The sequence below is a fragment of the Mustela nigripes genome, chromosome 14, assembly GCF_022355385.1.
Source record: "Mustela nigripes isolate SB6536 chromosome 14, MUSNIG.SB6536, whole genome shotgun sequence".
Lineage (NCBI taxonomy): Eukaryota > Metazoa > Chordata > Mammalia > Carnivora > Mustelidae > Mustela > Mustela nigripes.
Genome location: NC_081570.1, coordinates 106,188,269 through 106,211,124, shown reverse-complemented (window position 1 = coordinate 106,211,124; position 22,856 = coordinate 106,188,269). Strand labels below are relative to the sequence as shown.

Here is a 22,856-nt window from a genome sequence, read left to right as displayed (position 1 = left end):
GAATGGGTGTGAGGCTTCATTAAGTTTTTAGCTGTGGGAGGGCCTGCTGGATCAGGGTTTAGCTTGCTTCAGCACAGGATGAGGCCTGATGAGAGATCGCGGGCTTTGGTAATTTCACAAGAAGCTGCAGCAGAGGGGGAAGAATTGGAACCATTGGCCGGCTGGCAAAAGTTGAAGAGTAAACCGAAGTTCAGAAGTAGAAGCCATCCTCACAGCTTGGACGCCACAATCATGGGTTCTGCCTCTTGGAGATAGTAGTTGAGTCTTCGCCCCTTCCTTATTCCCATCTCTCACTGCAGGGTCTAGCCCCAAGTGCCCCTGATACAACCTAGACTGGGAAATGCTGACAACTCCTTTTTTTTGTTTGTTTTTTCCGGACAACTCCTTTGAGGAGTATGATGGTAAGGGGATGAAGAGCAAGCTACTTTCCAGGTAGCTTAAGGGGGTGGGGAGCTGGACTGAGAGAGGGACATTTTTTCTTTTTTTAAGATTTTATTTATTTATTTGAGAGAGAGACTGTGAGAGAGAGCATGAGAGGGGAGAAGGTCAGAGGAAGAAGCAGACTCCCCGTGAAGCTGGGAGCAGGATGCAGGACTCCATCCCAGGACTCCAGGATCATGACCTGAGTCAAAGGCAGTCACTCAACCAACTGAGCCACCCAGGTGCCCTAGAGGGACTACTTTTATCTTGGGGTTTGAGGACATTTGTAGGCTGGGCGGAAGGAGCAAGTGGAGAGGAAGGCTTCCAAAGTGCAAAGCAGAGGGAATGGCTGAGGAGCAAGGTGTGGGGGCAGATGGAAAAGAGTAGACTGGAGTTCCGGAGAGGAAAGTGAGGAGAGACCAGAGCTCATGTTTATTGAGTGCACTCTGCCTCATGTTATGTAAATACCTCAGAACTCTCTGGTACCCTTATGAATGAAATGTCGCGTATCCTGTTTGCTGATGGGAAAAGCCTGACGCTTTGAAAGATTAGATAACCTGTCCCCAAATTCTAGAGCTAGTTAAGTGGCCGACAGAGGGCCTTGTGTGATTCCCCAACCTGGGCCTTTCCCGCTCATTACCTCATGAGATTATGAGGCAGTGAGTTCGACTTCGTAATTAATGTGGCATCCTCTTCTGATGAAGTCACTGATCCTATGTCCTACGGAACAGTCGTAGGTGACACTGCCAACACAACAGGGATGGCAAGAGTCCTTTTTAAAAGAAATGTGCGATCCGATTGAAAAATAAGGGAAGTGTGAATACAGGAAGATGCAAATACAGTGATACTTGCTGAATCCAGAATGCTGCTCCCAATTCCTTATGCACTGACGTCCTGGCTTCTCCTTGAGTCTGCCCCTTGCTCTCAGCTCTCCCCTTGTACAGGAGATCTGTTGCAATTCTCTCAGTTCCTCCAATACTCACCCTGTGTGGTTGCTGTCCCTCTCCTTCCACCTTGTCCTGTGTTCTAAGCTTGCTACTTCTTGTTTCTCTGCCTGGAACACTTCCCACACACATCTCTTCTCTTTCTACTCAGCATTCAGGTCTCAGTTGGGTAGTCAAATCTGTGGAGCCATCACGAGTCCCTAAATCGTATTAGACCCCTCGGATACATAGTCCTTTAGAACTGTCTACCTCCCTCTTAGAATGACTCCCTTCGCTATAATTTGTGACTTGATTAACTACATCCCCACTAGCCTATAAACTCCAGGAGGGCAGAGCTGATGCCTTAGAGGCCACAGAGTGCCTGGCACACACTGTGCTCAAGCAATATTGGCTGAAAGAATAAATTCAAAATGCATCCCAGAACCAGGAGATAAGGGGGAAATAGTAGCCACATAACAGTCACAGGTTATATTGTGCATTTAACTCATTCATGGGCAAGTCTTTCTCTTTTTTTCTCTTAATCTATACCCATTTTGAGTAACCTCTGAACCCACAGCATATAATTAGCAGCAGATTGAAAGAGGAAAGAGGAGGGCGCCTGGGTGGCTCAGTTGGTTAAGCAACTGCCTTCGGCTCAGGTCATGCTGCACAGGGAGTCTGCTTCTCCCTCTGACCTCCCCTCTCTCACTGTCTTTCTCTCAAATAGATAAATTTTATATATATATATATATATATATATACATTTTTTTTTTAAGAGGAAAGAGGAGCTTTTGAAGCAAGAGCACTGATAACATTGAAAATTCACACAGATCAGGGTGCCTGGGTGGCTCAATTCTTTAAGCATCTGCCTTTGGCTCAGGTCATGATCCCAAGGTCCTACGATGGAGCCCCACGTCTGGCTCCCTGCTCTGTGGAGAATCTGTTTCTCCCTCTTACCCTCCCCCTGCTCATTCTCTCTCAAATAAATAAATAAATCTTTTTTAAAAGAGAGAAAATTCACACGGATCAAAAGAGGGGACTAGGAAAACAAAAAAGGAGACAAATGAAAACTAGCTTTTGTGGCCGTATAGAACAGGAGCACCTAGTATTAACCATGTATATTCTAGACTTTGGTGTCCTTGCTGTTTTCCTGTACAATTAAGTTCACAGTGTTTCCTCTAAGTAAGGAAACAACTGGCTAAGTGATGGCACCTTAAATGTGTGAAACATTTTTGGATTTATGAAACATTTCACCTGTATTGCTTTACTTGAGCCTGTGAGGTAGGCAAGCGGGGAAAGTGACCACTCACAGATGGCAGATGCAGCCTTAGAGAGAAGTGATTTATCCAAAGTTATACTCTACAGCTCAGTCTAGGTATTAATGACCCAGTCATGGTCTTCCCACTATATATAATCCACAGGAAATTAATAATACCTTTTTTAAAAAAAGATTTTATTTATTTATTTGACAGACAGAGATCACAAGTAGGTGGAGAGGCAGGCAGAGAGAGAGGAGGAAGCAGGCTCCCTGGTGAGCAGAGAGCCCGATGTGGGGCTTGATCCCGGGACTCTGGGACCATGACCTGAGCTGAAGGCAGAGGCTTCAACCCACTGAGCCACCCAGGCACCCCTTAAATGAAAATGTTTAATTAGATAAACTTTACTGGATAATTGTATAAATTTCAGTTATCTGGAACAATATGCAGAAGGGAACATTCCTAGGCTTCTGTTTAGCTGAAATTGCATCATGGTTAAGATCAGTACTCGCAAATCATTTCAGAGAGAGAGAGTTCAGTGTCATTTGAAGCAGTCAGGCAAGACTTCAACCTGACATAGCTGGAAGTAGTTCACATCTTTGATGCTTTTATTCCTTACTCCATGCACCAAATGCCAGGCATCATGACTAGGTGCTGGAAATACAAAGGTAAAAGACAAGCTTCCTGTCTTTACACTGAGTGGTAAAAACCTATGGAAAATCCAAATGGAAGTATCCAGTAAGCAGTTGTAAAAGTGAGTTTAGAGCTTAGGAGAAAGACCCAGGTTGAATAGGTAGATTTTATGAGAAATACATAAGCCTTTGGGGGGTGCCTAGGTGGCTCAGTTGCTAAGCATCTGCCTTTGGCTCGGGTCGTGGTCCCAGGATCCTGGGATCAAGCCCCGCATCGGGTTCCCTGCTCGGCGGGGAGCCTGCTTCTCCCTCTCCCACTCCCACTGCTTCTGTTCCCTCTCTCGCTGTGTCTCGCTCTGTCAAATAAATAAAATCTTAAAAAAAAAAAAAAAAAGGAAATACATGTCTTTTTTTTTTTTTTTTAAGATTTTATTTATTTATTTATTTATTTGAGAGAGCATGATCAGGGAGAAAGGCAAAGGGAGAGGGAGGGAGAGAATCTTGAGCAGACTCCATGCTGAGCATAGAGCACATCTTGTGGCTGATCTCACCACCCTGACATCATGACCTGAGCTGAAACCAAGAGTCTGACATTTAACTGACTGAGCCACCCAGGCACCCTGCATAAGTCACTATTGTAACATTTGGTGCGGGTTATCTTGACCAGTGAGAATGTGTAGAGCAAAAAGAGATGGCTAAGGACATGACCCTAGGGAACATCAACATTTAAGGAGCGTTCAGAGAAGGCTGAGAAAGAGAGGTCATACTAACAGAAGTGAAGTCATTCACTCATTTAAAAAATACAAATTAGGGCACCTGGGTGGCGCAGTCGGTTAGGTGTCTGATTCTTGGTTTCCACTCAGGTCATGATATCAGGGTTGTGAGATTGAGACCCACCTCAGCTCTGGGCACAACGCTGAGTCAGCTTGAGATTCTCTCCTCCCTCTGCCCCTCCCACTTATGCTCTGATTCTAGTCTACAGTGAGTAAATAAATATTTTTTTAAATGTTTTTAATTAAAAATATATATTTATTAAGTTCTTAGTTTCTGTCAAGAGGAACTACCCAGGAGCCAAAAGAGGAGAGCATTTCAAGGAAGGAGGGGTTACTGGGGTAACGGCCATAAAGAAGGCAAAAGGATAAAGACAGAAGAGCTGTTCACTGAATGTGACAGGGAGGTCATTAACAGCCTTGATGGGAACAATCTCAGTGGATTAATAGGGATAAAAAATAAGATGATTGAGAAGTGAATGAGAATAGGGAAATGGGTACAAAGAGTATAGGTGGCTATGTAGTTCAGCTGTGAAGGGAAGAAAGAAACTGAGTGATAGTTAATTACAGACAAGGATCAAGGGAAAGTTGAGAATTTTTTTTTTAAGTACACGAAATCCTTGAGCATGTGTAGATACTGAGGGGAAAATGTCAGTAGGAAAAAGAAAGGTTAAAAATGAAGGAGAGGGGTGCCTGGTTAGCTCAGTGGGTTAAGCCTCTGCCTTCAGCTCAGGTCATGGTCTTGGGGTCCTGGGATCAAGCCCCGCATGGGGAATCTCTGCTTGGCGGGGAACCAGCTTCCCACTCCCCCTCTGCCTGCCTCTCTGCCTACTTGTGATCTCTCTCAAATAAATAAAGAAAATCTGGAAAAAAAAATTAAGGAGAAAGGGGCACCTGGGTGGCTCAGTTAAGCACCTGACTTTTGCTTCGGCTCAGGTCTGGCTCTCAGGATCCTGAGCTCGAGCCCTGAGTAGGGCTCAGGCTGAGGTCTGCTGTCCCTCTCCCTCCACTCTTCCCCTGCACCTGCTCTCTCTCAAATAAATAAATAAAAATCTTTTATTATTATTTTTTAAAGATTTATTTATTTATTTGACACACAAAGAGATACAGTTAGAGAGGGAACACAAGCTGGGGGAATGGGAGAGGGAGAAGCAGGCTTCCCACAGAGCAGGGAACCCAATGTGGCAATCGATCCCAGGACCCTGGGATCATGACCTGAGCTGAAGGCAGACGCTTAACGACTGAGCCACCCAGGCACCCCAAAAATCTTTTTTTTTTTAATGAAGGAGAAAGGATTTGAAGACATGTGGAATAAGGCCCCAAAGTAGGAGATGGGACAGATTTAGGCAACCAATGTATTAATTGTGAACACCTGCTATGTGTCAGGCACTGTATTAAGTGCAAAATGCAAAGAGAGACAAGCAACACAGCCTACCTAGGCCTTGTGTGCACAGAGCTGATGGTAACGTGGGAAGGTGAACCTTAGACAGGCAACATGGGTTCCTCATTTACTGGGATGACAGAGATGCGAGGATGCAGCTAAGTGCATCTGGAGAGGGCCCAAAGTGGTTGGTGGAATTCTCACATTACTACTGTTTTCTCTGAAGATGCATGTGGGTTCTGCTGAGATAAGGGAAGAAACTTGAGGAATGAGGTGGAAGTTTGAAATAACTACTTTTAAGGAATGGGAGAATGTGATTTTCTAAGCTTAGAGACCCTGAATTTATTAAAGTCTCCAATCTGTGGGACTGTGGGATTTTTCTCCATAAGACATTGAGGAGTAGAACAGAGTCATTTGGATTTGTCCTTTGAAGGAGTTCATCCATTTCTTTCCATACCCAGTGCCGCTGTCCTTACCTGACTGCCTCTGTCCCCATATCCTCAAACACCCTATTTTCTTGCTAGTAGGTTTCCTTGTCTTCTTGCTAAAATAAAGCATTTTGACAGATAATAACATTATTTGAGAACTTTAAATAACATCCTATTCCTGTCATATTATTTTAACTTACTCACCTCAGTGTTCCAGGCCTTCCACAATTTGTCTCCCTTTTCCCTTTCCTCTGCTTGTAACTAGTGTCTTTCTTATATTACTCATACCCAGCCTTTTGCTATCCATGCTTCAGGTTCAATGCTTACCAAGTACAAACTTTTGTTTAAGCTGTGTTACTCTTTGGAACATTTTCTCCTTTCTTTTGCACCAAGCCAACTCCCACCAAAATTCTCCCATCCCCCATGATAAAATGTATCCAACATCTTTCCTTGCAGTAATCATGAAAAAGATTTATAGTTTATTCTTCATTTAGAAATCATACTCAACCCTTCTTTCTTTCTTCCTTTCTTGAGACTTGGTATTGCATTTTAATCATTTAGTGCATATAAGTTTTATTTTAATTCAAATAGATGGCCCCCGTCCCGAGATTTTATTTTTGGATTGCCTGGCTGGCTAGGTTAGTAGAGCATGCGACTCTTGATCTCAGGGTCATGAGTTCAAGCCCCACACTGGGTGTGCAGCCTACTTAAATAATAAAAATAATTAATTAATTAAAAACAAAGTTCTCTTTTTTAAAAGATTTTACTTATTTATTTGCACACACAAAAGAGAGAGAGCGAGAAAGCATGAGCAGGGAGGAGATGGAGAAGCAGGGAGTTCAATGCAGGGCTTGATCCCAGGACCCTGGGATCATGACCCGAGCCAGGTGCCCCAAAAGATTTTATTTTTAAGTAATCTCTACATTCAATATGAGGCTTAAACCCACAACCACAAGAGTCACATGTTCTACCTATTGAGCAAGCCAAGCACCCCAATGGCCATTTTGTTTATTTTTTTCTTATCATCGAGATTTCATTTTTTTAAAAGATTTTACTTATTTGAGAGAGAAAGAGCAAGGACAAGCAGGAGGGGGGCAGAGGGAGAGGGAGAAGCAGACTCCCTGCTGAGCAGGTAGCCTGACAAAGGCTCCATCCCAGGGCCCCAAGACCAGGAGTCAAAAGCCCCAAGATTTTGAGCCAAAGTCAAACACTTAACTGACTGAGCCACCCAGGCACCCCTTTCTGTGTTTGTTTCTATAAGTTAGTGGAATAGCTGCTACTCTTAAACTTAAAGGGATGGACTTATGTATGGTCATCATTTGTATAGACTATGTGTCTGCTGACTTATGCTGGCTGGCTGGCTGGAGTTGTGGCTGTCATGGGCTGGTGGTCTTGGAGCACTCCTTCTTGGGGCTGCCCTGGTGGGAGAGTGAATGGTCATTTTTTTAAAGACTGGGACCACATCCCACAGTGGATTGTACCTGAAGTAAGTGCTTAATACTTATTGGATGGAACTGAGATTTTAGTTGAGCCCTAAAATTTTAAATAAATTACACCTCAATCTCCATTCACTAATGTATTTAATGAGCATATAGTTGATTACCCAAGTCCTTGCTAAGAGCTGGGGAGATTTCTTTCAACCTCCAAGTGCCTCTATATTTTGAGCTGTCTTTCTCCCAAAACCTCTTTACAACCTTTAAAACACTGAATTGCCTTGGACCCAAGACCCTCTGTAATTAGCCTTGTGTAAGTATTGTTCTATTGTTTCTGATTAGTCTCACTATTTCACCTGGTCTTCCATCTCCAAGTCTGTGTGTGTGTGTGTGTGCATGTGTGTGTGCGCGTGTGTGTTTATATTTCTTGGTTACTTGCTGTGAGGCTTAGCCCAGTCAGCGATGCTACCCATCCTGATCTCAGTTCAGTAAAGACTGGCCATAAGTAGCAAACCCCTGCCCCTCCTCTCTTCCAGTCCAGAGACTAGTATGTAGGAGGAGGGGAAAGGAGGTGCCCACACAGATAAAACTATCCAAGAATGCCAATATCTCCCAGGCCACCCACTATCCTGGGAATTTTGAGAACGTCTTTTGTCCCAGCCCCCACGCAGGGAAAAATCTAAGGAGGCAATACCAAGGTGGGAGCCAAGCAGTGTTGTCTGAAGTAGTCTCATTCTCCCTCCCTGCTGACAGTCCCAGAATCAAAGGGTCTTTATGGAGGGTGGAGATGGAGAAGGAGCTGTTTTGCTGTCTGAAGAATCTCCAGGGCCCTCTAAAGGAAGATGGAACAACACTAATCCTGTATCTGGGGGCCAGTCAGGCTATGTGGGGTTGGGACAACTGGTCACTTTCCCTCTTTGGAGTCTTCACCTTACTCCTCTTTCTGTGTGATTCTCTGAGTCAGTTTGTCTCAATCTCCACATCTCACTTTTGGCTTGAGCCCCACTCACCTGTCCTCTTCCATCAACCAACAGCCTGATTGCCAGCGACCCTGGCTTCCTGGCTCCCTAGTTCCTGGCCTAGTGGCCCAAGCCCATGCTGCTCTGACAGGGTTAGAGGGGAGGAGATGATGGGGACAAGAAAAACCTCCTGGTGACATCTACTTTTCCTTCCCCAGGCCTCAAGCCCTCAAGTGTATGCTAGGCCTCCCTTATTGGGGTCATGATGAATACAGGGAGGAGGCATGTGGGGAGACATAAGGAGGTTGAAGCAAAAACAGTAGAGAGGAGGGACAGAGGGTTGGGGCAGAGTAGAGGTGGAGGGGGGAGACTCTCAAAGCGGAAGCAGGATAGCCAAAGCCCCTGGGGAGAAAGGAGGGGGGGAAAGTCGCACGGCTCTGACACCTCAGCCCAGCCGAGGTCTCCGGGTTTTTCGTCTGTCGCTCCTTCCAGCTTCTCTTCCTCCCTCTCTTGTGAGATTTCTTCCCGAGGCCTCTCCATTTTAAAGCATGTGATCCCCTCCGTCCGAGTCTTAGCGACGGTCCTCGGGTCTCTCCATCTCGCGCCTGGCTTGGGTCTCAGGCTGAGCCTCCCGGCCTGGCCCTCTCGGTGGGCGGTGCTTCTTACGCTCCGCCCCCAAGAAGGACTACTGGTGGAGAGGTGTCGAGAAGGCGGTGTCCAGACAGCTTCTGAGAGTCGGACTGGTTGCGGTGACCCAGAGGCGGGCCGGAGGCGGGGCCAGTAGGAAGGCGGGCGGGGCGGCTGGGGCCGGGCCCAGAGCCCCGGGCGGTCGCATTGTTTTCCTGCGCCGAGCCGCGGCGGGAGTGGGGGCTGCGACTGCGACCCAGGACTCGCCCGACCCGACTGCGCCCGCGAGGTCGGATCCGAGCTCCATCCCATTCGGACGCTCGTCACGTCTCGCCAGAGCCCCAATCACGGATTACGAACTCGGCGCGGTGCGGGGCCGCTGCCCGCCCGCTGCGATCTTGGTCCCGCTGACCCGGATCTCGGGGCAAGTACCCCGGAGCGGGGATGGGGTTGCAGGGAGGCGAGGAGGACCCGGGGCGCCGCAGGCTGGGGACAACCTTCCGAAGTGCGAGAGGGACCCGGGAGGGTGCCAGCGCGCTGTGTGCTTGCCTGACGGAGAGGGTCAGCGGAGTTGGGGTGCACGGAGGGAGGAGGGGACCGTGGCCGAACCCCGTCAATGCACTGCTGGGCGCAGGGTCCGGGCGCCTCTTCCCAGCAGGTTTCTCCGAGCTGCGTCCATTGCGTTGGGGAGCGCGAAGGGCGATTATTTAAGGCGCGCACCGTACAGTGGGTGGAAAATCTGGTCCCTTGACTCCCCAGCAGGAAAACTAAGGTTCTGAGACCCGCGGAGAACTGGACCCTCTCGAGGTCCCTGCAGGGATGGGAAGGGGGACGCGTCGTTCGGACTTTGGTGTGACGCCTGCACCTCTGTCCTTGTGCAAACGGGAGTCTGAGCACCACTCAGGTAGTTGGCTTGGGCAGAGTGGGGGAAGGGGGGCCCCCCCAGAGAAACAACAGTCCCCGTGCTCTCCTCCTTCCTTCACCCCACTCGCGCCGGTGCTTTTTTAGACCGGGATTTCCGAAGGAGAAGAGCCTGGCTGGCGACTGCACCTTGAGCCCGAGGACTCCGCTCAGCGCTGGTCCCAGGCCTGCCCTCCTCGGTTCCCAGCCTCTGGCCCTGTTTCTCTGGCCTCGGAGACCCGCCTCCGCTCCTCAATCGCTGCTCCCATCCCCACTCTGTCTGCGCCCGCAGGCCCCTCCAGCCCCTCCTCCCGCTAACGTGGCTCTGGGACCCGGTCCCGGCCCAGACTCTGCTACCCGCCCCTCTTGGAGCCCCAGATCCAGTAAAGGGGAGACTCGTCGAGCCCCTGGCCCTGGGCCCACCTTATGCCAGGGTCTAGACACCTGGTTATCCTCGTTGGGGGCTGGGTAGGAAGGGAAGGTAGGTTAGGAGCCAGGGGCTGGGGGTGGGGGAAATGTCTTGGAGAAGGGAAGGCGCCTTCAGCCTGTTCCTCGAGGATTCTCCGAGCGCCCCTCATCCCTTCTACGTCTCCTCTCCTCCCCCAGAGGAAGGTGGACTGGGGTGGGCAACCAGCCTGAGAGCTTCCTGCTATTGTCCCCAGCCCAGTCTCCCCTTCTCCATCCCTTCCCCAGCCTCCCCCAAGACTCTGCTTATGACTCTGGCTATGACCTGGCCACTCCTCAGAGGTGGCTGCAAGGGCCAGGAGGAGAGAGAAGGGCTCTTTCCTCTCCCAGCAAAGGGAAGACCTTGGAGGGGGAGATAGAGACAGCCAGCACCCGCCCCCCCCCCCCAATTTTCCTCAGACGGGGGATATTATGCAGCTGGGGTTGGTCCCAGCGGAGTAAGCCTTTTCCCAGGCCTGGAGTGGGATGGGGACTGCTTAGATACTGCTTCTCCAAAAACAGATATGGGAAGCCCTCTTAAAGATATATTATACTTAAGTCTAGGGGGCCAATGCAAAGGCCAACCAAGTGTTTTCAGAGGCTGGACTAATCCAGTCTAAGTTGGGGGGGTGGGGTGCAGAGACATTGGGTGGGAGAGAGGCAGGACCTGCTCTCTCATGGAAGAAGAAAGGGGCTGGGGGTGCTTGCTATCAGAGCATTTCGCCTAGAAATGAAGAGCATGTAAATGAGATGCAAATTAGCCTCTATTGTCCCCAGCTAGGGCGCTTTTGCGTAGAAGCCTGCTGGATTCTGAGGGTTTTAATGTGGGAGTGGTCATCCTGCCCCCACAAACTGTCCCAGTCAACCTTTTCCCCAGGACTGGTCTAGCAATTCCAGGAGCTTCTGGCTAGGAGCCAGCCCCAGCCCCTGCCCTCACACTTTAGGCACAAAGCGCCAGCACCTTTGCAGTCAAGCTTAATGTCAACTCCCCCTCCCACCCCCTCCCACACACACTCTTCCAGGGCAGCGCGTCCTCTACCCTGGCCTCAGTAGACTTTTGAATTTTCACATTTTCTTTTAAGGGATGTGGTAAAGAGGTGTAGCTAAGCCTCTTCCCTCCTGTCCCTTCTTCCATCAGGTCAGAGGTCTCCTATCCCCCTCAAACCCCCACAGGAGTCATCACCCCAGGTAAGGAAAGGGCAGCAGCTCCTGAGGGCAGGAGATCGAAGCTGGCATGGCCTGGGAACAGGAAGAGGGTCTGGCTGTTCTCCCCACTTGCCAAAGTTGTTTCCTGAGTGAAGATACCAGTTGCCCAGGGCAACTTGGAGGGGGAGGATAGGAGACAGGCTGTGTCCCTTTCTCTTCCCTTGGGACCAACAGCATCCGGAAACATGGCGGGGTGGGGGGGTGGGGGGGTTGTGTGCGCAGTTAGGGAGGCTTGGCCTTTCAGCACCAGGGGGTCATTGGTTAGCAGATGACTGCTCTGTCCCTGCGGGGGAGGGGGGGTCATCATTAGGTGTTCCTACCCCTGCCCCTCCTCCAGCCCTCTTGGGACCCCATCTGACGTCAGCCTCCCCACCAGTGACGCTGAACTGGGGGTGGGGTACACTTGGGTCCTGGCTTCAAGAGTGGAATTGGGGAGACGGAATGGGCTGGTCCTGGAAGCCCAGGGTCGCTTGTTTAGGCAACACGGCAGGATGAGCAGGTAAGGATGGGTGAAGAATAGCAGTCTGTTACAGCAAGAAAGGATTCTCACCGTTCCTGCCCTGATTTTGGAGCGGTTGAGCCCCTCACTCCAGTTCTAGGGGAAGGAGGGCAGGAAGCTGGTGTACACCTCCCACGGGGTTCCACCTGGGTCAGCTGGGGGTGGGCCATGGTGCTGATTGGTGGGAAGGAAGGCTGTCTCCCGTCCCTTCGACCATATCCATCTTTTCCTGGACTTTGGGCTACCGTTGCCTGCCTGTCGTTGAATTATTTATATTTCCATTTTGAGGCAGCCCGAAGAGGGAAGGAAGGGAGAGAGGGACATACATATGCAGCCGGTTCTCCTCACCAGGACAGCCAGTTCCCTGCCGGGTTCCTCGTAGGGGGTTGGTTCTCTTCCTCAGCAAGTGTGAGCACTGGTTCTTCAGAGCCAGCTGGGAGGGGGCACAGTGGTCGGGCAGACAGCTGCAGCCAGAGCTAAATTTAGCCTCTGATCTGGCTTTGATGCAGATTCATTTTTGGCTAAGGCAGCCCCCCACCACCACTCTCCTCCCCACCCAGCTTCTCCCCAGCAATGGGAAGATCCCTTGAACCATGAACTTAGACCAGGATGGTGACCCCTAGGTTTCCTCCTCCAACTCTGTTCTTCCTCACCCCTATCGAGGGTGATAGCTTCCTCGCAGCTGCCTCTGCCTGGGCACAGTGCCTGCATGGCTCCCAGGGTGCCGCAGGGGTCTGTGAGGGAGGGGGAGGCAGACATAGTGCCCTCTTCCTCCTCCCAGTGCCAAGGAGTCACTATTTATAATTTTAAGCCTTTGGTGTTTAATTATAACTGAGAAGGGGTTAGCAAGGGAGGGGGCCAGGAGGTGTCACCTACCGAATGTCCCAGGCCCAGTCAGGAGAGAAGAGAGGAGGCTGAGTGAGAAGGCTTGGAAGGGGAGCGGGTGTGTCCTGTCCTTACCTGGGGTCACGCCTGCAGGCCTCACACTAGCCAGTCTGGGCCAGTTGGAGAGAGAAACGCCCTGAGTGACAGTGACAGCTGGCTTGGACCGACGCAGTGCCAGAGAAAGGGTTGTTTCCCCCAGCCCACAGGGTCTTCTGGGGATAAATCAGGGGAGCAGCCTGCCAGTGTTAAGGGTGAAGGATTCAGCCCCGTCCCCACTCTTCTCTGTCTCCTTCCAGGGCTGGCATATGGGTGAGGGGGTACCCCCTGGGGCCTGAGCTGCCCCGCACAGGATGCCCCGTGCCCCCCACTTCATGCCTTTGCTGCTTCTGCTGCTGTTGCTCTCACTTCCCCACACCCAGGCGGCCTTTCCCCAGGACCCCCTCCCTCTGCTGACCTCTGACCTGCAAGGTGAGTGACCTCGGCCCACCCCCCTGTTGTGTGAGCTCAGCACTCAAGACCCCAGCAAGGGAGGAGGAAGGGTGGGAGGTGAGGTACAGGAAGGTAGGCAGTGGACGGAAGTGGACGACGGAGAGGAGGGGGGCACTCAAGCCTGTCGCCCATCGCTGCTGGGCCCACTTGCTGCACTCTTGAGGCCACACTGTTGCGCAGGGGTTGACAACACAGACCCAGCTAGGGGCTTGACAACCCAGCCGGACCACATACTTTAGCTGGTTTGAATCCCTGCCCAGCTGCTTGGGAGCTGCAGGACCTCGGTTGAGGTGGTTCACCTTTCTTTGCCTCGGTCTCCTCATTTGCAGAATGAAGATAACAGATAGTGTTCTCCCTTATTAGAGTTATTTAGGGATTAAGTGAGGGCATCCTCGGAAAGGGCCGAGAACGCTGTCTGGCACACACTCAGTGTTTTCTGTGTGTTTGCTATTATTATTAGTTACACAACGAAGGCTTGGGGCTGGTTTGGTGATGCCCCCACACCCCTCACCTCCCTCTCCACCATCTGTACCACAACTAAGCTGGGGTCCTGCTGTAAGGGAAACCATACACCCACTTTTTTTCTGAGAAGAAAAAACTTTATTTGCAAGTTCCTGTTGTATATGTAGGATTTTGAGTAACTCTAAGGATGAAAGAACCGCAGCTGGGTCCCTGGGAGTGAGGGTTGGGGGATAAGAGTAGCACTTTTGTGTGCCAGACGCTAGCCTAAGCACCTTGCAAATGCTAAGACATCAATCCCTGAACTCTGAGCTCCCTTGGAGCGCTGAAGATCTTGGTCGCCATGGTCAGGCCCATGGTCTGGCCTGTGGATGCCCTGTGGGTCAGGGGAGGCTGGAACCGGGGAGGGCTGAGGTGGCCTCTGAAGAACCTTAAGGGCTGGGAGAAATGGAGTAAGTGCTCCAGACAGGACAGCATTCGATGTGGGAACTAGAGAGGAGCACTCGCCACACCGCCCACCCCTCTCACTGCCCCCTCCAGAAGGAACGGAGTTCAGCTTTGGAGTCAGACAGATCTGACTCGGAACCCCAGTACCTGCCACTTCAAGCTAATGGAGCTATGTGAATTCCTTAATGGCTCAAGGCCATAGGCTTCTCATCTGTAAAATGGGGCCACTATTAGTACTTCCTTCACAGAGCTGTATTTAAATTAGGCAATTCCAAGTACTAACAGGGTGGTTGGCAGAAGTTAAGTGCTCAGGATGAGCAAGCATTATTTAATAGTTGTATTGATAGCTTTACCTCACAACTCACCTCGCTCTTCCATGACGTCTATGACTGAGGTTTGTCTTGTTGGGAAGGATACTGAGGAAGGAAAGTCTGGCTGGCCCTCATCCCGCACATCTCTTTGTCTTCCAGGTACTTCCCCATTATCATCCTGGTTCCGGGGCCTGGAGGATGATGCTGTGGTTGCAGAACTTGGGCTGGACTTTCAGAAATTCCTGACCTTGAACCGGACCTTGCTAGTGGCTGCCCGGTAAACTGACCGTGGCACAGTTGTGGGGCCAACATGCATGCTCCTGAGCAGCCATGGGACCTGCATGGCCACTGCAGTATCTTGCAGGGGACACATGCAGGTGTACAAGCCATGGGACATGGACATGCTTGGACCCAGGGCACAAATGCCAAGGCATGGAGTAAGGGGGAGGACAGAGGGCAGGAGGTCTGCACTGTTTGTCTCTGAGCTGCTGAGCCTGAGCAGGGTGGGTGCTAAGGAGTTCAGGTGGGGTGCCTTGCCTTGGCTCTGATCCCTCCTTACCTGTCTCTTCAGGGATCACGTTTTCTCCTTCGATCTTCAAGCTCAGGAAGAAGGAACAGGACTGGTGCCCAACAAGGTGAGGGGCGTGTGGGAGGAGGTGCAGGCTTGGAGATGAGGCTGGGAGCGGTCCGGTGGGGATAAAGCAAGGAGGGACGAGAACTCCAAAAGGAGCCATAATGTGAGGGGACCTCCAGGTTGCCCCATGATGTTCCCTCCTTTACTTGTCTTCTCAGTATCTGACATGGCGGAGTCAAGACATGGAGAACTGTGCTGTACGGGGAAAGCTGACGGTGAGGAGTGGGATGAGAATTCTGAGGGGAGAATTTCCTGCCTCCAGGCTCTGTCCAAGTGGTCCTGCACTGTGCCCGCTTTCCCAAAACCCACTTCCATCTCAGGACACGGGGGAAATGTGCAGGAAAGGGAATGAATGATTTTCACCTTCCTTCCCAGAAAAGTGAGGCTCCAGCAGGCCCAAGAATTTGCCTGAGGTTGCGGGGCAGTGATTAGCTTACTTGGGACTTTACCCACATTGCTATGACTGGCTGCGGGGAGGTGGCCTAACGTCCTGGGCCCCCTGTCCCAATCGTAGGGACTCCTGTGGCTGACCTAGAATTTGGGGTTCTCTAGGACGAGTGCCACAACTACATTCGTGTTCTTGTTCCCTGGGACTCTCAGACACTCCTTGCCTGTGGAACGAATTCATTCAGCCCCGTGTGCCGCAGCTATGGGGTACAAAGGCGGAGGCGGGTGGCAGTGGGGTCAGGATGGGAGTGGGAAGAGAACCCAAGATGGGCGACCAGTTTGGTGGGGGCGGGCCAGCCACGGTGGAGAATTGGGAGTGCCGGGCGGAAGGGTCCAGAAGGGGTGGGGGAAAGAGGCAAGGGGACATGAGGGAGTGGGCTGTGGAGCCAGACTCCAAGACCCCAACGATTCCAAGAACCTGCTCCTTCTGCCTCCAGATAACTTCGCTGCAGCAGGAGGGTGAAGAGCTGAGTGGGCAGGCTCGATGCCCCTTTGATGCCACCCAGTCCAACGTGGCTGTCTTTGCAGGTGTGCACCTAGGCGTTTAAGAAACGGGCCTGTGGCAGGAGGGGGCTCCGGCCTTAGCCTTTCTTCTGATTTGGTCTTTGCCCATGTTCCCGAGTGCAGGGTTGAGCTGGGGACAGGGTCAGGCTAAGGGAGACCCAAGCCTTGGGTTAGGCGACCCCAGAAGAGCCAGATCCTTGGGTCCTCACCTGACCCCACCCTACCCACCCCTCCAGAGGGCAGCCTTTACTCAGCCACGGCTGCGGACTTCCAGGCCAGTGATGCTGTAGTTTACAGAAGCCTCGGGCCTCAGCCCCCACTCCGCTCCGCCAAGTACGACTCCAAGTGGCTCAGAGGTCAGGGCCGGGCCTGGGGGATGTTGGCTGCTCGTGGGGAGGAGGTGCAGGGGAGGGACTGTGGCAGGGAGCGGGCAGATGGCCGCTGGTACGGTTCGTGTTTGCCAAGGCAAGAGGCTGCGTGGGGCCAGGTGTTTCTGAGCATACCATTCCGTTTCCCCTTTCAGAGCCACACTTTGTCCACGCCTTGGAGCATGGAGACCATGTCTACTTCTTTTTCCGGGAGGTCTCTGTGGAGGATGCCCGGCTGGGAAGGGTAAGGAGATGGGCCCCAGTGGGCGTAGCTAGAGAGTTCTGCTTGATCCTGAGAAGCCAGTCAGAGTCAGGGGAGAGCTGCTGAACCCCATGTTCACCACACAATCCCCTGGACTCTGAGCCCCAACTTGGAGTTGCCCCCACATCCTGCTGTGTCCCTCATCCTTGACTCAGTCTGATCTACCACACTATACCCTTGCTTTGCTGTGGCCCTGGCATCTGTCCCTTGGTGCTCCCAGATACCCCCAACACCCGCATCCTGCCCCGCTGGCCCTGAGGCCCTCACTGTTCTCAGCATCCCCTGCTCTCCTCCCCCAGGTACAGTTCTCCCGAGTCGCCCGTGTGTGTAAGCGTGACATGGGTGGCTCGCCTCGGGCCTTGGACCGCCACTGGACATCATTCCTGAAGCTGAGGCTCAACTGCTCTGTCCCTGGGGACTCTACCTTCTATTTTGACGTCTTACAGGCCTTAACTGGGCCTGTGAACTTGTATGGCCGCCCCGCTCTCTTTGGGGTCTTCACCACCCAGACCAATAGGTTAGTACTAGACTAACCAATGTGGTCCAATCTGTCCTTGTCCCACCAGCGTCCAAGCTCCCCTCTCAAAGCCTCCCATTGCCCCTACCTGGAGGTGAAACTCCCTTCAAAGCCAGCTTGCTGTTCTGACCTTCTTTCTCCCAGCATGGCCTCCAGGGGGCTGTCTCGCTCTCTCAGGCTCCGCCCCCTAACATGGCACTTAAGGTTAGCTGCCGTCTTACCTGGGAGGACCGTGTGATCCCTTCCAACACCTAGCCCGCATCTTTTTCTGGCTCCTTCAGCATCCCTGGCTCTGCGGTCTGTGCCTTCTACCTGGATGATATCGAGCATGGGTTTGAGGGCAAGTTCAAGGAGCAGAGGAGTCTGGATGGGGCCTGGACACCTGTGTCTGAGGACAGGGTTCCCTCCCCCAGGTACCCAGGATGAGAGTGGTTTTTTTGGGGTTGGGGCAGAAGCAAGAAGCGAGTTCCAACATGGGATTATGAAGAGAGGGTCTGTGGGATTATGGGGAGAGGGCTCAGCGGGCTGGCATGGGACTGGTGAGCTGCAGAGAGGGGGGAAGCGGTAGTGTGAACGTCTGTGTAAAGGGAGAGAGCAAGGGTTACCGATCGTGTCTGAGAGCAGTTGGTCGGGGGCACAGAGCCTAACTGAGCCCTGGCTCCCTGTCCTAATGCTGCCCCTTCCCGTGTTCATCCCAGGCCAGGATCCTGTGCCGGAGTCGGTGTGGCTGCCTTGTTCCCCTCCTCTCGAGACCTACCTGATGAAGTTCTGACCTTCATCAAGGCTCACCCGCTGCTGGACCCCGCCGTGCCACCAGCCACCCATCAGCCTCTGCTCACCCTCACCAGCAGGTAGCTAAAAGAACAACTGCTGACCAACCCCCATGCCCAGCCACTCTCCTCTGACCTCACATGGGTCAGTCACATTGGTGAGGGGAGGGAGGGAGGTATGAAGGAACGTCTGGGAGGGGAAGGACCCAGGAGTGTGCACCAGGAGACATGTACTGTCCTTGAGACGCTCCGGATTCCACCAGTCGGGTGGCCCTGACTGAGGCCTGTCCCTCCAGGGCCCTACTGACCCAGTTAGCTGTGGATGGTAGGGCTGGTCCCTACAGGAACACCACAGTCCTGTTCCTGGGCTCCAACGATGGGACCGTGCTGAAGGTGCTGCCCCCGGGGGGGCCCTCGGGAGGACGTGAACCCATCCTGCTGGAGGAAATCAATGCCTACAGCCCCTCCAGGTGAGGCCTTGGTCTGGCAGTGCTCCCTGTCCCCCACCATCACCCTGCAGAGCAGGAATGGGAAGTGAGCTGGTAGACTGGGCTGTGGGGATGTGGTGGGGACTCCAGCGCTGGCTTCCACGTGGCCGAAGCTATAGGCTAGAGGGGTTTGGTAAGAAGCTAGGTAGTGTGGTGGGGCAACACTGGGACTTGTAGTCTTAGGCACCTCCCCACCTTCTGTTCTTTAACTGACCCAGGGAAAACGGAGCCTCCCCTGCCCCATCTCTGATTCCTTCCTGCCTCACCCTAGGTGCAGTGGGAAGCGGGCCGCCCAAATGGCACGGCGGGTCATAGGGCTGGAGCTGGACACTGAAGGTCACAGGCTCTTTGTGGCTTTTTCTGGCTGCATCATCTACCTCCCTCTCAGCCGGTGTGCCCGGCACGGGGCCTGTCGGAGGTGAGAGGGGCCTGGCCCCCCCCAGGGCCAACAGGAGCCCGGGAACACAGGCGTGGGGGAAGGTGTGGCAGGGAAATGCAGGGTGTGGTTGGGAGGGAAGGGTGCGCTGGGCATTGTGCAGGTGGGCAGTGCCCAGGGCCTAGAACAGGCATTGGGACAGGGCAAGATGGGAACATGGGGTCAGGGGCCTCCAGCAGGCCAGGGTGAGAGCTGCAAGGGCAGGGCCATTGGATGGGATTAGAGCGGTGAGCCTCATATGACTCCGTTTCCCCAGGAGCTGCCTGGCTTCTCAGGACCCATACTGTGGATGGCACAGCTCCAGAGGCTGTGTGGATATCAGGGGACCTGGTGGGTAAGTGAGGGGCCCCCAAATCTCCCGAGGAGAAAGTTCTGTTTGCCCCACTCAAAGAAGCAGCTCAGGGCCAGTGTCGGGGGCTGGGGGCAAGATATATAACCACCCTATGCTACCTCTGTCTCCTGCTAGGACTGATGTAGACCCCACTGGGAACCAGGAATTCACGGAGCACAGCGACTGCCAAGGTAAAGAGGGCTGGGACAGCCATAGCCATAGCTGCACAAGGCTGTGACGGCCATCAGCTACAGCCCAGGTGTGGGCTTATGTACTTCTGTGGCAGTCGCCCCCTTCGGTTCCTCATGAAGCTACCACCCCGGCCCCCTCACCCCCCACCTCCATCGTCACTCTCTGCCTTCCTTCTTCATAGATGGAGCTACTGGGAGTCAGTCTGGCACAGGGGATTCTGCTTATGGTGAGTCTGCCTATCCCAACGCCATCTTCCCTTGCTTGGCCCCCACGCACCCACGTGTGTGCTCCGTGGCGACAGCAGACAGCTGCCCACACACACTGGGTCTCAGATGAGGGCCGGCATACTCCAAACAGCCCACATAGAGCTCGGTGCTTGGCACACAGTAGGGTGCTTAATAAATAGTTTTTGAAAAAAATACATGAAAGAATGTCCTGCACGGTGAGCCTTTCCCCATGCCCAGAGGAAAGTAGAGGCTGGAGTTCTGGACCTTTGGGTTCCAAAGAGGGGGCAGGGGTGGGGAGGACCCACTGAATGGGTGTCAGAGGTAGAAAACAGGAGCCTCACTGGCTCTGACCTGGTCTCTGTCACCAGTGCTTCTGGGTCCTGGCCCTTCCCCTGAGACCCCCAGTCCCCCCAGTGATGCCCACCCCTGGCCCCAGTCTTCCACTCTTGGAGCTCACACTCAGGGTAAGGGGGCTGGCTGGGAGGGATAGGAGTGAAGCGTGGGGCTGGTGAGTCTTGAAGAATTCTAAGCCCCTCACTGACGCATTTGGTGCTCACTAATGCCTGTTTGGAGCTTCCTCTCCCCCGAGCTGGGCTGCTTAGACCCACCGCCTTCTGCACTGGCAGAGTTTGGAACTCGCTCTAGGCATGGCTACAGGGCCTGGAACTGGGATGGGTACTCCCCAGGCCCAAGCTCTAGCCTGTGTGTGAGGTCTAGTGTGGTGGATTGACTGTGTATGTTGAGCGCGGGGGTGGGGGGGTGGGGGGGTGTCTGTGTCATTATGAGGAAGGTCAGCCCGTGTTGGAGTGAGGCTGAGCAGCAGCAGCAGAGAGGTGAAACTCCAACTTGCCCTCCCATGCCCACCTACCTTGGCTGAGCCTCCCTCCTCCCCTCTCGGTCAGCAGGCGTGCGCCGGGACCTCCCCCCAGCCTCAGCCTCCCTCTCCGTCCCCATCCCACTCCTCCTGGCCTGTGCTGCTGCAGCCTTCGCCCTGGGCGCCTCAGTCTCTGGCCTCCTGGTCTCCTGCGCCTGTCGCCGAGCCCACAGACGTCGGAGCAAGGACGTCGAGACTCCGGGGCTCCCGCGCCCTCTCTCCCTTCGCAGCCTGGCCCGGCTGCACGGAGCGGGCCCAGAGCTGCCGCCGTCCAAGGACGGAGACTCGGCGCAGCCGCCCCAGCTCTACACCACCTTCCTGCCTCCTCCCGACGGCGTAGCCCCGCCGGAGGTGGCCTGCCTGCCCACGCCGGAGTCCACGCCCGAGCTGCCCGTCAAGCATCTACGCCACGCTGGGGGGCCCTGGGAGTGGAACCAGAATGGGAACAACGCCAAGGAGGGCCCCGGCCGCGCGCGGGGCGGAAGCGCAGCGGGAGGGCCAGCACCTCGAGTCCTGGTGAGGCCACCACCGCCCGGCTGTCCGGGGCAGGCCGTGGAAGTCACCACCCTGGAAGAACTGCTGCGCTACCTGCACGGCCCACAGCCGTCCAGGAAGGGGGCCGAGCCCCCGGCCGTGGCAGCGTTGACCTCCCGGGCGCTCCCACCAGAGCCCGTTCCCACCCCCGCCCCTTCCCTCTTTGCGGGCTCCAGCCTCCTCCCCCCGGAGTGTGGTCTGCCTCTAAGGCTGGACGTGCCACCCGAGGGGAAGTGTGCGGCGCCGTCCACCCGGCCCGCCCTCTCCGCCCCTGCTCCCCGGCTAGGGGTCGGAAGCAGTCGGAGGATGCCCTTCCCCACGCACCGGGCGCCCCCTGCCCTGCTCACTCGGGTCCCCTCGGGGGGGCCCTCCAGGTACTGCGGGGGTCCCGGGAGACATCTCCTGTACCTGGGCCGGCCGGAGGGGTATCGGGGCCGCGCTCTGAAGAGGGTAGACGTCGAGAAGACCCAGCTGCCCCCGAAGCCTCCCCTCGTCTCGCCCTCTTCCCAGCCGGCTGTCCCCAACGGCAGCCATTTTAACTTTTAAAAGGGAGCTGCGCCAAGTCCTCGGATGGCGCCCTTGAAGCCCGTGCCCTCAAAGGCCAAGAGCATGGACGCATCTCCATGGACAGAGGCCCTCCCTCTCTCCGTGTTCCACACCTCCAGCCTTCCTGGACTCTGAGAGTCTCCCGGGGTCCCAGCCCGCCTCGGGTTTATTTATTGACGTCTTTCTCCCTGTCCTCGAGAGAGGAGTGGGAGGTGAGAAGCTCGCTCCCTCAGTGAGCCAGCTTTTCGGGGGGAACTGGCGCACTCCCACTCCCCCCTCCCTCAGCCAAGCTGCCTTAACTCGCCCCTCCGGGCTTCCTCCATAGACTGGGCCGCGGGCGGGCCGCAGGGCGGATGGACAGACCGACGGGGCTGGGGCCGCGCGCGCGTTGTGTACAGAGTCCTCGGGCCTCCCGGGACGTGCCTCCTCCTACTGTGTAGGAGCCTCCGCTTCCCAATACAGCTGTGTCCCCGAGCCGTGCCTGACTTTCCTAGCGGAGGGGGCGGGGCGGGAACCGGTCCGTTAGCTAGGCGCCTCTGCCCCCGAATCTCTGCCTTCATCTTGGCCTTGCATTCTCTCCCGAGTAATTGGGATGGCTGCGGTCCCACGGGGGTTAATCAGGAAAGGTTTCCTGAAGGAGGCAAGCGAAGAAATGGTGTGTGGAGATGAACCGGGGCCCAGGAGACCCACGGCAGAATTTAGGTGGGGTAGGGAGGGCACCGGAGCACGTTTCTGGATCAAGGATGTTTTCATAGCCTGTTCCATGGGGGTGGGGAAGGGTATTTTCTGAGAAATAAAATGAAGCTGCAGCGCAAGTGGTTTAAGTTTCACAACAGGAAATCTCGTCCTAAAGAATTTGGAGAGTGTAAGTCTTAGGATGGATAGGTTGCAAAGAACGGCAAAGGATTCGGCCCTGTTGGTGGTAGGGTCTAGCCTTGGTAGTTCCCTAAGGAGCAGTTAGTTCCCTTTCTCAGAGCGGGAGGGGGTGTAGGAGCGCGTGTTTCGTGTTTCCTTGCACGCATGCGTAACCTCTGGTCTCGGAGTCTCCGGCTGCGCTCCAGCCCCGCGCTCGGAGGATCAACTAGCGAGTGTCTGTTCTGTCGTTCTCTGGCTGGAGCTGGCTGAAGATACCTGTCTGTTATCCCGGGGACCAATGGGAGGGGCGGACAGGACCATCTGCCCCGCCCGCCACCTCGAGCTTAAGGACACTTAAAGCCTCACGCGGGCGGTGCCTGCTTTTGCGGATTTACAGGTCCG

General features: G+C 54.1%; 1 protein-coding gene across 9 annotated transcripts; it reads left to right on the top strand.

The window, feature by feature from the left end:
* Positions 1–8,994: 8,994 nt before the first annotated feature.
* SEMA6C (semaphorin 6C) lies at positions 8,995–22,073 on the top strand. Of its 9 annotated transcripts, none has more exons than XM_059376109.1 (19): positions 8,995–9,253; positions 13,060–13,231; positions 14,629–14,746; positions 15,041–15,104; positions 15,262–15,318; positions 15,656–15,757; positions 15,988–16,078; positions 16,291–16,410; positions 16,578–16,666; positions 16,984–17,201; positions 17,483–17,614; positions 17,900–18,052; positions 18,268–18,441; positions 18,731–18,877; positions 19,152–19,229; positions 19,362–19,417; positions 19,600–19,644; positions 20,014–20,109; positions 20,551–22,073. In XM_059376109.1, the coding sequence occupies exons 2-19, from the start codon at positions 13,114–13,116 to the stop codon at positions 21,597–21,599; spliced, it is 2,907 nt and encodes a 968-aa protein (XP_059232092.1). In that variant the 5' UTR covers positions 8,995–9,253; positions 13,060–13,113; the 3' UTR covers positions 21,600–22,073. The 9 variants fall into 9 exon arrangements, with proteins under 9 accessions (XP_059232092.1, XP_059232085.1, XP_059232091.1 ...); XM_059376108.1 differs by lacking the exons at positions 8,995–9,253; positions 20,551–22,073 and adding exons at positions 9,295–10,210; positions 11,312–11,361 and having other exon boundaries at positions 20,014–20,290; XM_059376101.1 differs by lacking the exons at positions 8,995–9,253; positions 20,014–20,109 and adding exons at positions 10,119–10,210; positions 11,312–11,361 and having other exon boundaries at positions 20,548–22,073.
* Positions 22,074–22,856: the final 783 nt, after the last annotated feature.